The sequence below is a fragment of the Homalodisca vitripennis genome, chromosome 6 (genome assembly GCF_021130785.1).
Source record: "Homalodisca vitripennis isolate AUS2020 chromosome 6, UT_GWSS_2.1, whole genome shotgun sequence".
NCBI classification, from domain to species: domain Eukaryota; kingdom Metazoa; phylum Arthropoda; class Insecta; order Hemiptera; family Cicadellidae; genus Homalodisca; species Homalodisca vitripennis.
Genome location: NC_060212.1, coordinates 66,574,586 through 66,591,167, shown reverse-complemented (window position 1 = coordinate 66,591,167; position 16,582 = coordinate 66,574,586). Strand labels below are relative to the sequence as shown.

General features: G+C 31.1%; 1 protein-coding gene across 1 annotated transcript; it reads left to right on the top strand.

Moving 5' to 3' along the window:
* The first annotated feature begins 1,964 nt into the window (after window positions 1-1,964).
* On the top strand, window positions 1,965-12,906 carry LOC124365212. Its single transcript, XM_046821170.1, has 6 exons — window positions 1,965-2,035; window positions 5,035-5,121; window positions 6,396-6,504; window positions 7,608-7,681; window positions 10,508-10,631; window positions 12,749-12,906. The coding sequence occupies exons 2-6, from the start codon at window positions 5,044-5,046 to the stop codon at window positions 12,841-12,843; spliced, it is 480 nt and encodes a 159-aa protein (XP_046677126.1). The 5' UTR covers window positions 1,965-2,035; window positions 5,035-5,043; the 3' UTR covers window positions 12,844-12,906.
* The last annotated feature ends 3,676 nt before the right edge of the window (window positions 12,907-16,582 follow it).

The following is a 16,582-nucleotide window of genomic DNA, read 5'->3' as shown; positions in this document are numbered from 1 at the left end:
TCTACGGGTTTATGGTGCTTTGGAGCTATTGCCAGGAAGAAGCGGCGCTCGAGGCTTTGCTGAATCTAGAAGTTTCCCCAAGCCAGATGAAAATTTTGATTGATAGGTTTGATCAAATGACTCGTAAGTGCCTATTTTAACATCTTTTTTCTCTAAATATTCCTGAAATAAAATAATATAACTGGAAACTAGCTTTTTTTATTATTTTTAAGTTTATCATATGCGTTCCATAACATTTTTCGGTTTTTAATATTTTTAGCTGAATACATACAGTATTTTCGACTACATACTAACACATCTCAGAGTAAAATACACTCATTTATGAGTAAAAACTAAGACAAAGTTCATTAAGTTGGCAGTATAAAAGTAGTTATTAAAAAATGTCATTTACCTCATTGACCAAGCAATAATTAGCCGTTTGATTGGTTAATTAATTTATAGTTTTCTTATTTACTTTACAACACCGAAGTGGTTCAGATAATTATGTCGTTTAGGTACAGGGTGGGGCAGCATAACTTCCTTTTTTTAATTTAATAGAACGCATTGTATGAGTCAGTAGGTACATGCATAAAGTTTTGTTTTACGTAATTGTGAAGAGTAAATCAGGTAGGTGACGTCCCCCATTCTGGATACATAGAGTATAGCGATTTCTGGTGTTTGGCATTACCCTTTCAAGCATAGCAGGCGTTATGTTGGGTAATTTCTTCCTGGATGTTGTTCTTTAAGTCTTGAAGGGTCCTTGGACAGTTCAAATTAACACGGGATTTCAAAAAACCCCATAAAAAATTACAAAGACACAAATCGGGAGCCATTGCATTGCAATTTTTTAGCCGGCCATAGCAAATCACCCCTGATTGAGATAAGGCGTTCTGGGAAGTGTTCCCTCAAAACAGCCATCGATTCTCTTGCAATGTGTGCCGTTGCACCATCTTGCTGGAACCAAATACCCCCCAAATCCAACTCAACTAGCCATGGGAAAATAATTCCTGTAATATATTTACATACCGGCCTGAATTCACCGTCACTGCGTTTTAACTATCCTCAAAGAACCAGGGACCAATAATTGCAGATGAGAAAATTTTACACCACACTGTCACTTTAGGTGAATGCAAATGCCTTTCATGTTATTATCGAGGATTGTTGTCAGCCCAGTAGCGCATGTTTTGTTTATTAACGGACCCACACAAATGAAAATGGGATTCGTCACTAAAAAACACAATAGCGTCCTCAGGAACGACGTCCATAAGAACATCACACGCTTACCTCCGATTACTAGCCATGGGACAAAACATTCTTGTAACATGTTTACATACCGGCCCGAATTTAATATGACTGCGACTTCATTTTCCTCAAAGAACCAGAGCCTAATAATTGCGGATAGGGTAATTGCAGATGAGGAAACTGCACACCACACTGTCACTTTAGGTGATTGCAAAGGCCTTTCATACAATTCTCGAGGATTGGTGTCAGCCCAGTAGCGCATGTTTTGTTTATTCACGGGACAGGAGCCAACGGGGCTAAATTAAAGCGATTTCAAAACGCGCTATATTTCGATCACTGAATATCTACTCGAAAAGTAGGCCTCATCAGCCAACGCACGCTCATCACTGTTCCAACGCATCATGGCGACTCATCTGTGCCAGGACAAAACTTTATCTTCTCGCCTTTCGATTGAGACAGCTAGCGCTCCTGCATGACGTCAACCTTGAAGCGCATTTAAAAAAAGGAATTTACGCTGCCCCACTCTGTGCTTAAAACATTGCAATTCGGCCTTGACCCTGTTATGGCCATCAACTGGAATCTAGTTCTGTTTGTTAGCAAGAATGTATCTGATGTGTTGTGTGTTTGTTTTTTACAAAGTCAAACTTTTCTGGTTTTAATTACTATGACATATTTAGTTTGGAATTATTCAGATCCGTTAAATAAAGAATGTGTAAGTTACGTTGCTTGGCATTTGAAACGTGCTTCTTTTAAACTGGTTTAAATTTAATGTAAGTATACAATCTAATACATTCTACGAGACTATATAGTGAAGGTAATTATGAATAGAAGTGATTTAGTTTAGAAAATAATGTAATTAATTATGGACTACATACATAACATACTTAAGCATTTGAGTAAAAAAACTACTCCAAATATATACCACTGTAATGTGGAGTACACAACTTTCTCTGAAATGTTACGAGATAATGTATAATGTTTAAGATCATATGAACATAAATTTTATTGAACTAAAACAGTATTTCTATAACACCTTGTTAAATTTGAAAATTAATAAAGAGGCCAAACATCTTTTTTATCTTAGTCAAATATAAATAACAGGTTACAGCATAAATATAATAGTTATTTTTATGTTTATCTTATTCGTTACATTATTTTTTATTTATTATAAGAAATATGTTTATTCTTTATTATTTATGTAATCTACAAGTTTTTTCTAATAACTTTCTTGTTTCGAAACACATTCTAAACCTTCGCATACACCAGGTAAAGATCCACATTGTTTATTTTTTATAGTATAGGAGCCGAGAGGCATTTTAGCATTGTTTAATCATGCAACCTGAGTTTTCTTTACAATACAAAGAACTTTTTCCTGTGAAATAAATAGATATTCAGCTAGTTTTCGCATCGGTCGAAGTGGTAATGAATTGAAGGGTTAAAAAATTAAATTATTTCTTCTCGTACCAATTTTTTCTTACCTTGTCACAAAACAATTATTACTTTATTGTTTTCATTTATTTAATTACATTATAAATGACACGCCAAGGGTTCAAATAATAATAATAAATTATTATTAGTAAAATAATACCATATATCAATACGGCGTATGAGACAATTAACAAGATTATCTAGAAAATATAGTTTTAGCCAAACTGAGAGCAGCCTATGTTGACTTTAGTTGCTTAGCAATACATATAGATATTGTTTTTTATTTCCTACATAAACTGTCTTTGAAGTGCTCCGAGATTCTATTCTATTGAAATGAACTGTACCCAGTAAAAATTTTTAGTATGGCATACGCCATTTAGCTTTTTATCAGAACATCATTGCAGATAAACTGTATTGCTTGCTACCAAGCAACATAATCCTAAAAAATGACCATTACATGCGTTGTTCATTTACTGGAAAATACAATGATTATACTTCTAGTACTAATTATTTCCTCGTATTTTTAATACACCTATTGTTACCGCCTTTTGTTTATTTCTAAAATCTACACCAATTTTACTTGTTATTGTTTTTTAAAAATAATTCTATTTCTAGGGTATATGTGAACCACCAACACAGGTATCAGTACAATCTTCTTATTTAATAATTCAAGTAAAATACCTTGTTTTTATTACATTTATAGCAACAAAGTTTAGCAAAAACAAAATCAACTTATTCATTTCCATTTATGAATCTAAACAAGCAAGATCCAAATTATGATGCTGAATTTTTATTTTAGCACTTTTCCACCAGAATGCGAAGTTTTATCTGTTAAAGATATTTTAATCATAAACATAATACTCTTTTCGTAGTTGTAGAGTTCTGTGTTTTTAGTGCAATCCTCCTTAAGCAATTTAAATATTATATTAACTGAAAATTTATCCTATGACTTGCTTTTCATCTAATTAAAGAGCATTATAAATAATTTACTTTAAAGCCCTATGAAGGTAATTCTTAATTACAAACGATAACTATTTCTACAATGTACAAGACACATATAGGCTGATGGGAACTATTGTTAAACTCGTTACTTGGGTGAAATAAATTTTTTATCTTAGTTAATTGATTTTCTATAAGATATTTGACTACGTTAACTTTTGAAACTTTTCACTCAAATAAATCAATAATGAACAAATAATATATTTTTGTCAATCTTTAAAATAGATAATGCTTTATCTAATACACGTAATTAAGCTTATTTTTGCCAAATAAACAATAATATCGATATAGATTAAGATCCTTGAACTCATAATTAACTATTGTTTTTATGCGTTTGAATTCAATAGCAACTGAGATTTTTCGAACTAATAGGTAACGCCAGTTTCAATTATAAGAAGTAATGGTAATTATATAGTTATTTCCGGGAAATATTTTTCTTCATAAGAAGTTCATTCATAAGTATTTTTATTGCAAAATTGGTTTGGCTGCTCTCGTGTCGCTCTTAGCAACACCTTTGACGTTACATGTTACCCGTGGTTTCGCACGCAATTTTCAGCTGACTAATATAGTAGCTATAAGCATATACTTTTGGAATGCGTAACAAACAATCCTGGGATTGGTACTGGAAAATATTCAAATCTGATCCAAGAGGAGAGCGAGACAGATTTTAGTTTCTATTGTCTAGAAAATATCTAGAAGATCTTTTCCTCGAGATAGAAAAACATACATAAGCAAGCTTGAGAAGGCTACTTAGGCCAAGAAACATCATGTTCAGTCGTCATTAAACTACTTCTGGTATGGTGGCAAGAAGGATACTTATTCATGAGAAATTTTTGTATAATCATTTATAATATGTTTATAGAAGTCTTATTGCTCATCGGTCTGTAGAATTAGGAGAGTATTGCTCCTTAAGGCAGTTTATTGTCCATTAAAAATGCTATATCACAAGATAAAGAAAACCAACCAATTACCTTATATCCAAAAGTGGATTTTTAGCAGTGTTTAGATAGTATTTCCAATGCATTTAATAGTTTAGTTAGATTCGTCACTGCGCAATCTGTAATAAAAGTTAGAGAGTTTTTACCTTTCTGTGTTTTTGCTAGTGATTGAACAATATACAATTAATATTATATAATATTTAAATGTAAACAGAGTTTTAGCCTATTTGAAGAACTTGAAAATATAAACCACTGTCAAGTTTAAGATCACTTTCGTATACGTGTCGTAAATGTTTAAACTAATATCCCGATTTCTTAAATATTCCGGTAGATTTCTCTATCTTAGTTATTATCTCTATCTTAAATTCTTACTTTTTTAAATTCTATATGAAAAAGGATAGAAAGATATTTATGGTTTAGTGGCTAACCTGTATTTTATTTGTTTTAGGTTCTGAGGATGGTCGATTTGATGCTCAATCAATGCTTATTTTTTCCATTGAGAACCGGATGCATTATTATTGGATGTATTATTTTGGTGAGATTTATTTTTGTAATAATTTAAAAATTATCTCAGTTTAATAGTTTTGCCGTTTTATATTAACTGTAAATATGTCTTATTGAAATTAAATGTATTAAATAATTTTGTAATCGCTTTTAACGCAAACTTCTCCTTTGAGAGTTATGACATTTATTTCTTGGATCATTTCATTTTCAGATATACTGTACAATTTTGAAAACTGTATAATCTAATTTTACACGTTTAGAAGCGTGATATATGCTTTTGATCATGATCGTTATCAATAATTCCAAGGTTCTGCTGAGAGAGATAATTTATTGAGTGATTACATATGTCATATAAGTACACAAGTTTTAAGTGCTTATTCTTGATATAATAATTTTTATATTTTGAATATGTAATTTGAATGCTTCGGATGATCTATATTTATAAAATATTATTATTTTAATTTTGAAAATTATTTTTTTATTTTTAGTTTATTATATATTATTATATGCCTTACGTTATATCATATGCTTGTAAAAGCATGCTTTTATGGTTTGTGAGAGTGCCGAGGATCGAGCTGTTTAAGACGGACTTTGGATCAGAGTTAGTGATAGAGTGGGTTCAAGTCCTATTTGTGACCGATGCACCTGTTATAAGCACCATAAGCATTCTATTGTAACGAGCGGCCCACTATGACGGGAAGAATAAGGCTTCCAATGGGATCAGCTCCACAATACCTAATAAACCTTAATTTATAAAAAAAAAAAATATTTTTAGAAATTTATTGACAAAATAAACATTCAAACAAACAATCTTTGATCTTCAGACCTGAATTTTTATATTTTGAAATGTAAGATCACATTTTGAGAAATTTTAAAATGTTACAGTAAAATGAAAATATTTAGAACCAATTTTAATATTATGAATACCTGCATTTTCACATATGCACGATGGTTAAACTCCGGTCCTTCTGATTTTTGCACAGTCTGTTTTTAATAATTGGTTAGTAATATTCTTAAAACATTCTTAAACAGGGATTCTGTTATGTTGTGTTGGTTCTGAAAACCAAATAGTTCACTCTTCTACAAAGGTTTGTCCTATTACGATCGATTTGTTAAACCTTATAAGTCTAACAAGTGTATATATTTTAATAAAAACAAGGTAAAATGCCGAAGTTTAACATTTGGCTATTGTACCTTGAAGTAAATATCAAATACATAAAAGCATATATGAGAACCTATTTAGATATTGCTTCGCTATGATAAAGTTTATTTGACACAATTTTAAAAAAAATTGTCATTTTGTAGATATTGCAACTAAAAGACACTATAGATGCTTTGAAAATATTAAGTTTTTTGGAATCAGTGGAAAACGAAGACGAAGAAAATATTGACCAAAGAAAATTTGCTGTGTTCCGTAAGTACAGTACTAAGTATAAAATATTATTTATTAGCCTACTGACTATGGTTCATTGCAAATTATGGAATATTTTAGTCTTTATATGTATTTTGCAGATCTGGATAAGGGTGCTTAAGGGATAGTTTTTACCACTAAAAAACAACATATTTAACTTATCAAATTAATGTTAAGTTTACTTTTCATTAAGAATTACTTTTAGGGTGATTCTTTACAACATAACTTGTGGTTTTGGGGTACAATATGCTACATAACTGTCACAATTCTGACAAAAGACTTGAGTAGCCCGACTCGATATTGAGAGCTTTATGACGTTAAAAAATAACTCATGGACTGCTTAAAGATCCGCACAAAAACCGCCGGTTATAAGATCATTGCATTTATGATCTCCAACCTTTTCTATCGTACTATTTCCTATCACACTTTAATAATAACGACACACATTATTTATCAATCACGGTAAGATTTCATACGGATTAGTTTAAAACAGTCCTAATAAAGACATCTGACACTTACACTCGTCTTTAACTATTTTTGAAAAATATGGGTGAATGAAACTCCAATTGTTTTACTTGTAAAAAAATACCTGATAATATCAATCCAGATACTGATCTAATTATTGTATTTTGAGAAAAGTATACAATTCTATGTACTATGTACAAAATTTCAGTCACAGAAAGAATAGAAATTAGTCAACATTTAACTAGTTTTATTAAACCTATTTTATACCCTTAAAGTATAAAATTATTTATTCTAATAACTATATCATTTTCCAGTATTAATGCTACTTTTTATTAGAGTTCGGATATTACAAATAAATCAAGATAAAACTAGTAGGTTATAAGATAAATTTTTCTAATGTCATTAAAATTTTCGTAAATCTATATAATACAAACGGTTTTATAATCCAGTGTCTGCACAGATGGATCATACGTTTTTAGTATCAAAAACGCTTTTGTTACCAAAACCGTTTGAGAAGGTTTAACATTAATAATTAGTAACATATTTCACTATCATATTTTATACGTATCAGTTAAGATATCCTTAAAGACTTTAGTCGTCTAATATACAAACATAATCCTAGAGTATTTATGTTTCTTTAGATTACACCATCAAATTCATCGTAAGCAGTTTCATGGTCCTAGTGTCAGTAGCTATCTTACTGGGAGTGAAATGGGTGAGTAAAACCGTATTTTACGTAACTACATAACTAACCATAAGTCTATTTGGCATTTTGAATGTACTTAATTTTCTTTTGTCATTTGAGTGTAGTAAATAATTTGGATAATATTTGATAAGCTACAAAACGCTATTTCCCTTACACACAAAATTTGGAAGCATATGATAAGATGAAAATTAGACAACAATATTGGGTGATACCATTGGGGTTAAGATAGTTTTGTTACGGTATTAACTGCACATTACAAGGTTATCTTTATATTAGAATAATGAATAGTCAACTAGAACTCTTTTAAAAAGTATCTTATTTCCAGTCACGTGTTTAGGTATTAAACCATCATCAGTGTGAACCTTAACCTAACAATTTAAAAATACACATGTGGACCACATAAACAGATGTTAAATTTATATTACCCAATTGTAATTTTTAGGCCTAATTGTTTAAAATGGTATTAAAAATGTTGTGAGGACCTTTGTTATAATTAAGATAGATATGTAATTCTTTTTTCGTGATTAATTTTCCTCCTTTCGTTTCGATATCCAAAAATGTCCATATTCTTTTCAATATTTGGGTAATTATGGTCGGTTTCTAATAAACTTTCAGCGAAATTTGGTTTTTGGTAGATATGTTATTATTGTTTTCAAAACTTGTATATGTTCTTTAAACATTTTATTACAAATTCTTCCAGTTTGTTCAATATAATAGCTTTCACAGTTACTATAGTTAATTTTGTATAGTCCAGATTGTTTGTATAATTATGGTTTTTTATCTTTTTCGTTTACTTTGTTTCAATAAATTTACATGTATTATTTCCTGTTTGGTAACTAATGGAAAATGGTGAATATTGAAAGGTTTTCGAACGGCCTTTTTATTTTAGTGTCTGGAGATAAAATAATTGTTTAAAGGGTTCTATTTGACTATTCATTATTCTAAGATAGTTCTGTTTATATCTGTAAAAATTGTATCCGTATAGAAAAAATATATCGCGGAAAGGTAGACTTAGTGTTACTGCTTATGTTATTGTCCAATGATGATGAATGGCAGACAAGTATAAACTAACAGTGTAAACTGAAATACAGTGTAAGTGTATTTACTCTTATCATGGTAATTATTAGTACGAGAGCTATCCAGAAGTAGATGACGCTCGCTTTGTAGTCGCTAGGATAGTTTTTTTTTATGTCAGGGCGTATCTCCGTTCGGTGGCTATCCAACCGTCCTAGTAAGGAGTTATTGCCACTCCTATTTGTTGTAAAAAAAAAAAAAACAGTTTAAAGGTGGGACGCAATTGAAAATCCCTCGAGTTGTGAATTGTGGTCGGAAAAACGGTTTTTACCATCTCTATGAAGTTTATGGGAACGATGTAAATACTAAAGATGGAGTGCGTCAGTGGTGCATTAAGTTTAAAAATGGTTGAACTGATTACGAACGAAGTGGACAGCCAAACATTATGACTTTTGAAATAGTCTCTAAAGGCGATGAGAAAATTAAAGAAGACCGCCGATTGAGAATAAAGGAACGCTCTTTTTTTCCTCAAATTACAAGGAGATTGTTACACGACATTATTACGCAGAAGTTTCGTTATCGTACATTTTTTTAAAGATGGATATGCCCAATAACACACGACAGTCTCGAGAAGTCCTGGAAGGTAAATTTGATGTAATTCCACATCCGCCTTACAATCCGAACCTTGCACCCAGCGCCTACAACCTGTTTCCAATAATGAAGACTGAATTGCTGCAACGCAGCGCTTTAGTGACCACTGCAAGACGTTGTAACTACCTGGTTGAATTCTCAGGTGGCAGAAGTTTATAACGCTGGTATTTCTAAACTAGTTAACTGCTATGAGAAGTGCAAAAATCTTTATGGTGAACATGTAGAAAATTTTGATTTTAGTTTCACTTTCAAATGTGTTTAATACCATTTTTCTAGTACTATGCGTTTTGTTTATATCAAAAAGTAATGTTTCTGGATAGCCCTCGCATCAATGTGTAATTATACTTGTCTCAATTACGGAGAATATCCGGATCGCTAAAACCAAAAGTAGCGTTCTCTAAGACCAAAAAGCATATAAAAAAATATTGTCTAAAAAATATCATATTGGTATGTCCACTACTAAGGACAAATTAAAAGCTTAGCATAAGAATTAAACAAAAAAGTGGAGGATAGGCATTAAATTCGGGATATACAAAAGCCCCAAGCAAGAGAAGCACTCAGAATAAGAAATTTATTCGATTCTATAAGGATTGTATACTAACATACCTGTTTGTCCCAGGGACTGAGTATAATAAACCCATATGTCACCGAGTGGCACATCAGTAATTGAAATGTCGAGATAACCTTTTAGTGTGCAAGGATAGATAGATCAGTCTAGTTTACAGCGGGGAATTACTGTTGGAATTTGTGGTTCCTAAGAATTAAAGGCAGTTGCCAGTATATGCATAAGGGAATAAAACACCTACCTCCTTTGACTGGAGAAAATCTGGTACAAAGCTGGTCATCCAATTTTCCGAGAAGGCCTGTCTGAGATTAATGCCCAAAGTCTTTCCTCATAGATCCCGGCAATGGTGATCGTACCTTACACAATTTAAACTCCCTATCATAAAATAATAATTATTACATACAATAATTTCTTTGAACGGACGCAGCTCAAAGGTCATTTTGGGACTTCGTGTAATTTTTTAGTTTCTTTTTCTAAATAACAAACAAACCTAAAAATAAAATTATAAGATAATAACTCTTTAGTCCTATTCAATTATATCAATTAATTATCATAATGGTTCGGATGTTTTGTTTCAATGAATAAGTTGGGTTGTATTTTTCCAGAATCATTCACTAGTTCTGAAAGTTTCTGCAGTGATTGTTGCTTGCAGTGCCTTGTTACCGACTATCCAAAGCATTATTGAGTCGGACCCTGTGCCCACATATTTATACAATATTTTGGCTTTAGGTAAGATGGTTTTTGCTAAGAGTACTTAAGTTTAGCAGGATAGCGGTTGATTCCGTAAAATGGTTTTAATAAATCTTTCAGACTGTCCGCACGATATCTAAAAATTAACTGACATTTAGAATTTCACGAAGCTTAAATTATAATAAACCCTTATATGAAACTAAGAACCATTTAATTGTAAAATAAATTGCTAAACAATAATGGGAAAATTGAGTTTTAACTCATATAGAACTACATTTTATGAAAACTAAACATTTATCCTAAAGGAACGTGTTTCATCTGAAGTTACTGTAAGTTCACACACCATGAAATGCTCACATAAAGAATTTTAAGTATAACTTTTATGTTATTGATATGTAAACTTTTTATAAATTTCAGTAAATGAAACCAAGCAAATATTAAAAAAAATTTATAAACTCAGTAAATATTCGATGATTATATCTATTTGCATGCCCTCATAACATCCCACACAGTATACAAATTTAACTTTAACTCAATTTTAAATATTTTTTAACTAAAAAATTTGTGTATGGGGATAGCCAAACATCTTGAGGCCCTGCCAAACTCTAAAAATCTTTAAAAAACTATTCACATTATTTTCTTTCATACTTCTGCCGACTATAGACTACTTTATCTTTATCTATCATAATTTACTGTGATTTAGATAGTTAGCTATAACTATGAGATATGTTAGTTGTCAAGAGGCTATCAATATACTGTGTTAGTAATTCACTAGATCATGCCAGAGAGTTTGGCGACTTCAGTACACAACGATAAAAAACCGTATCTCTAACGTTTTTTATACTTGAAAAAAACCAGGAATAGAGAGCCAATAAGTACCCAACATAGGTTATATCCAAATAGACTAATTTCGTCTATGAATGACATCAGGCGTCAACCGCAAGAGTTTTGGTACTTCAATTTAACTGTCAAAGAAGTTGAATCAACATCTGCCACCTATATAAAAATCCGCCTTTTTAACAGAAAATGGCGGATTAAAATGCTTTATCTCAACGATATCTGGCACCGGTATAAATAATAAATATTTATCTAGTAGTTACTTCCATGTGTGTTAATTTAAGAATAGTATCTGAGGTAATCTGAAACTCTTAACCATTTATAGTCTCATTTTTGTCCACTTAAGAGAATTAACACACCTGACGATGAATTTCTCTTTTAGGAGAATTCTCTATAAATGTCATGAAAATTTAGGTTGTGTGCTTGTATAATGCAATTTCCTTCTAAACTCCTATTCTTACTGAGTACCATCATTTAACGAATGAAAATAAATTTTCATTAAAATTTTCATATTAAAGCTTAAATAAAATTACACTAAGGTGGTGTAAGTATATACGCTTTTTTATCTACTCAAGAACATTATTATAAGTGATAGTAGGTAGTGATATTTTGTTCAAGTATAGGCTAATATATAATATTAATCTGCCTTCAAAATAGCTTAGGGATAAATTAGAAATTTCTTTATTAAACATGTTACAATATAAACAACAAGGTTAAGGTATGGGCCTCATGACCCTTTCTTACACTTGGCCATACAAATGAAATACTTATATACAAATCGATAACATAAAGAAAGGGCAACAATATATTTTCAAAAGCTAAAATTCAACAAAATTCACAAATTACTGCATCTCTGTCAATAAATATAAATTCCATCATTTTTCCATGAATTAATTATTATAATTAAACAGAACATTTTTTTAATAACTAACCATTCAATCTCACAATCTTACCACTTGCTCCCCAACCCATGAAATTATGAATGAAATTATAGTTTTTTAATGGTATTGGGCCATTTCTTCGAGAAAACAGTTGAATATACTTATTTAAATGCCGCTGGAGTTCAAATAATGAAAGAATATAATTATCAGTTTACCTCTTACTCTGCTAATGTCAAGTACTTCCTTTGTATTAAATCTGTATTTCAGCCTACTACAAAGCCTACCAGTGATTTAAATTAAAGGATAATAGAACATTCCTTCACTATGAGTGAGGTTAATCCTTACATAAGATGGCAAATTAGTTCAGCTTAATATTAAAAAATCTCAAAAAAATACATTGAATGTAACTAAAATTAATGTTGTTACTTGTTGTTACAGTTATTTATTTATTCTTCGGCTGGGTATTATGGAGTTATGGTGTGAAGTTAGAACAGTTACAGTTACCTAGGGCCGCATACGTACAACCTCCTTGAAACTGTAACACGTGGAAACTGCATAGCATTTGTAACATTCAGAAAAATAAATCACTTTAAGTATTTTTGTTTTATGTTCATAATTATATAGAAATCTTTTTTATATTTAACAGCCAAAACTTAGTCTCTCCTGTGGCTTTTAAAAAACTCTGATGATCTCCACTTCAAATAACCATAGTATAAATTGACATACAAAATTAAAATTTCGATAGCTATCTAATTTTAAACAAGAAATATGAGCATTCATTTTAGTGAGTTTACCTCCAAGATAATTGTAGTAAAAATTTATTCTGGTAATATTAATAACATATTAGTACGTTTTACGAAATAATAAAAACATTTTAGGAGTTGAAAAATTTAATTTAATTTATAATTAGGACTTTTCTGCGTTCTAATAGGAACAAGTGTATCTACGGGGTGGCGTATATGTCAGTTTCCCCAGAAGACAAATTTAAAGGTGTTATACGTTAATTGAATAAAACAATGTTAGGCAAGAAAACAAGTTCATTTTAGGAGATTACTTACATATTACCATACAACGTTATAGCAGTTATTCAAAATGTCCACCTTGATTTTGAATACACTTCATATAACGAATGAGAGCAGAAAAATAAATGTTTAGCAATAAAGGTTTATCGTTATTAACAAGTTCAAATGCACTTTTAATTACGTTTCCGCTTTCGCCAATCGATTGTACCACGGCGACCAATCCATTCATAAAAATTTGTTATTTAAAAAATCTCGAACTTGGATACCAAAATGTGCTGGTGCACCGTTTTGTTGCCAGATGATTGAATAAATATTGAAAACAGGATTTTTTTCTTAGTTCAGGAACTACTACTTCTAGCAGCAACCGTAAGTAACGTTCTGAGTTAACATTTCCATGAATAAAATAAGGACCAAGCAGTGGAGTACTTGAAATACCTCCCCATACCATAACACCAAGCACATTGAGTTCTGCTTGGATTACGTTCTGAGAATATACATCCAACCAGTACACGCAGTTATGCCGATTAACACGTCTATTTAGTTTGAAACATGCCTCATCACACCGAAACATTGATCGCAAGAAATTTCAATCAGCCTCTGAGCGGATAATTAATGTTTTACAGAATTCTAATCGCTTTTCGGAATTATCCTCGTGAAGCTCTTGGAGTAAAGATGGATAGTATGGCTTAATATTATAACTTATACATCTCTTGCACGCTTCTTCTTGATATTTCTATTTCAGCAGATGCCTTACGAGTCGGTTTATCCGGGCTCGCAACAAAAGCGACCAAACTTCCTGTGTTTTAAAATTACTTATTTAACTCCCGCATATACTGTCGAGTGTTGATCGCGACACCTGGATATTTACCACTACATTCTTCAATTATTGGTATTTTTATAATGCTTCCTACCACAACTGACGGGTGTAAACTCGTTGTTGGGTTTTAAACATTTTTGAAACACATACAAACAAATAACAGATGCAAAGAACAGACAACAGTGAACTTACTCCGTGTTGCTGCCAACTTTACATTGGTACCAACCTATTAAAACAAGAAATCCCAATTTATGGGGAAACTGACATATGCGCCTCCCTGTACACATAATATCAATTAATAAAGTCGTTTTTGTGTTGGTCAGTTTGTGAATCGATAATTTTAAAACTACTCAACGGGTTTTGATACCTTCGTTAAGAACTAGGACAGGTTTCTAGGTATTATAAATCAATGTTTCATGATATAAAGTAAAAAAAAGTTTGTATAGTGCGGAAATTTATATATTTGATCAATTCCATTGATAATACTGACTAAATCTTACGACTGACAGTAAACTAATTTATTAAGGAAATGTAGAGTTCAAAAGGACTTAAAAAATTCAACGGTGGTTTATATTTATCTCCAAAGGATAACCCACAATAAACATGTCTTTGTTAAAGAGCAAATGTTTATTATCGCTGCCGAAGCTACTTACTAAATGAGTAAAGTGCCCTTATGAATGCATTAAGATACGAAAAGATTATGTAAATTTACTCTTTAAGCAAATAATTTTGATCAATATTTTAGTAGATATGTGTTTTAAAGTCCAGCGTGTTTTGGTGGCGCAACTTATGACCAAAGAACAGCACCTGAGCTCTCATTGGTTGAGCAGGCATCATACCACACTTCATTGCGAAGTGCAATAATGAAATCTTTTACTACATATTACTTAAAGCTTAACATTGAACTAAATTTATGTAAACCCGATTGGATGAGTTTCTACATGGAATACATTTTGATCTTTAAATTTAATAGTTAATGAATTTATTGTTGGAAAACAGTAAAGAAAAACATTTTATTTTTTAACAATTTTATTTATGAAATTACATTTTCTTGATTGGGAAACCAGGCAAAATCAACAATAGCATAAGAACTACTAACACCAGATTAAATTAATATGGCACAAATATACACTTTTTGATATTTGTTCTTGATTTTGGTATCAAGGAAAACTCAACATTGGTGTCGGAAATAGAATTTATTCAAATTATCGGTAATCTTCCACGTAAAGTCTACGGAATCGTGTGAAGCCGCAGGTACGTGCTACTTGTACATACATTACATAAAACGGCGTTAGTTCTAATCCAGATAACATCCATGGGATCCTAATATGTATTTCATGTATTTCAGTGTATGTGTATCATTGCTCTTAGTCCATAATTTGTAACGAATCTTTAAAATAATCAGGATAGATTTTCTTTAAAGAATTCGTATAAAGTTATGTTATATACTTTGTAATGAAAAGATAGAAACGTCAATAAAACATTGCAATTAATAAAAATATTTCTTAAGAGTCTTAGTTTCAAAAAAATTATCTGGAAAACCATATAGCATCCATGTAGCGTTTATTTGAAGGCCTGGAATACATTGGTCTAAAGCCATTTCCCATGAATCCACTCTAAATGTCTTCAGATCGATTTATAGTATTCCTACATTCTGTACAAATATGTAGCTATTGTCATGACTAACTTAAAACCAACTTAGCCTAGCCTGTCAGCGTCGAAGGCTTTTCTTTGGTACTGAAACCATCAATCGCACAGTCGTTTTCAAAGTTACATGCCAGTAAAATAGAGAAAAACTGAAATATACCATGATGCGATTGTTTGTCCATTACATCAAACTTCAGTTCACTGCTCTTACAGGTTGTAAGACGTCAATTACAACATTTATTTATACATTTATATCCAATTGTATACGCTACCAAATGTAGGTTTGGCTAAGAATTTTGCGCTCCAGACACTTTAATTCCGAATATAAAAGTATTTTCTTTTATCAATCAATATCTTACATAAGGAAAGTTTAGAAAAATTATAAATAATTACACAGCCCATAGTTACAGCATGGAAAAGGTTCGTGCTAATGTTTTGTTTGGAATTTTACCAACCTGTTACTTGTTCGGATTTATGTTGCACTAGCACTAACCAATGCTCACTACGTTTTGTTCACAAATGGCACTTTCATCCTATTAAACAGATGTGTAAATAAGTGATGTTAAAAACCATGTTTGCAAGTGTATAATCAAAAGTGTTGCTCTCATAACTTTAATTAAAGACTATTATAATATAAATTTATTATTTTCCATAGAATTTATGGCGTGCTAGAATTAATGTACGAAATAAATTATACCGTACATCTGCAATATAACTGTCAAATTATTTACCGGTTATCTAAAAATTGTTAATTAGCAAATATAGACTGATACTACAACGTGAGGT

Bases quoted from the DNA above. Each gene is read 5' to 3' on its own strand.
- LOC124365212 (XM_046821170.1), top strand. From the start codon at position 5,044: ATGGTCGATTTGATGCTCAATCAATGCTTATTTTTTCCATTGAGAACC. The intron at 5,122-6,395 runs GTGAGATTTATT...GTCATTTTGTAG, and splicing joins TTATTGGATGTATTATTTTG to ATATTGCAACTAAAAGACAC. The intron at 7,682-10,507 runs GTGAGTAAAACC...GTATTTTTCCAG, and splicing joins TCTTACTGGGAGTGAAATGG to AATCATTCACTAGTTCTGAA.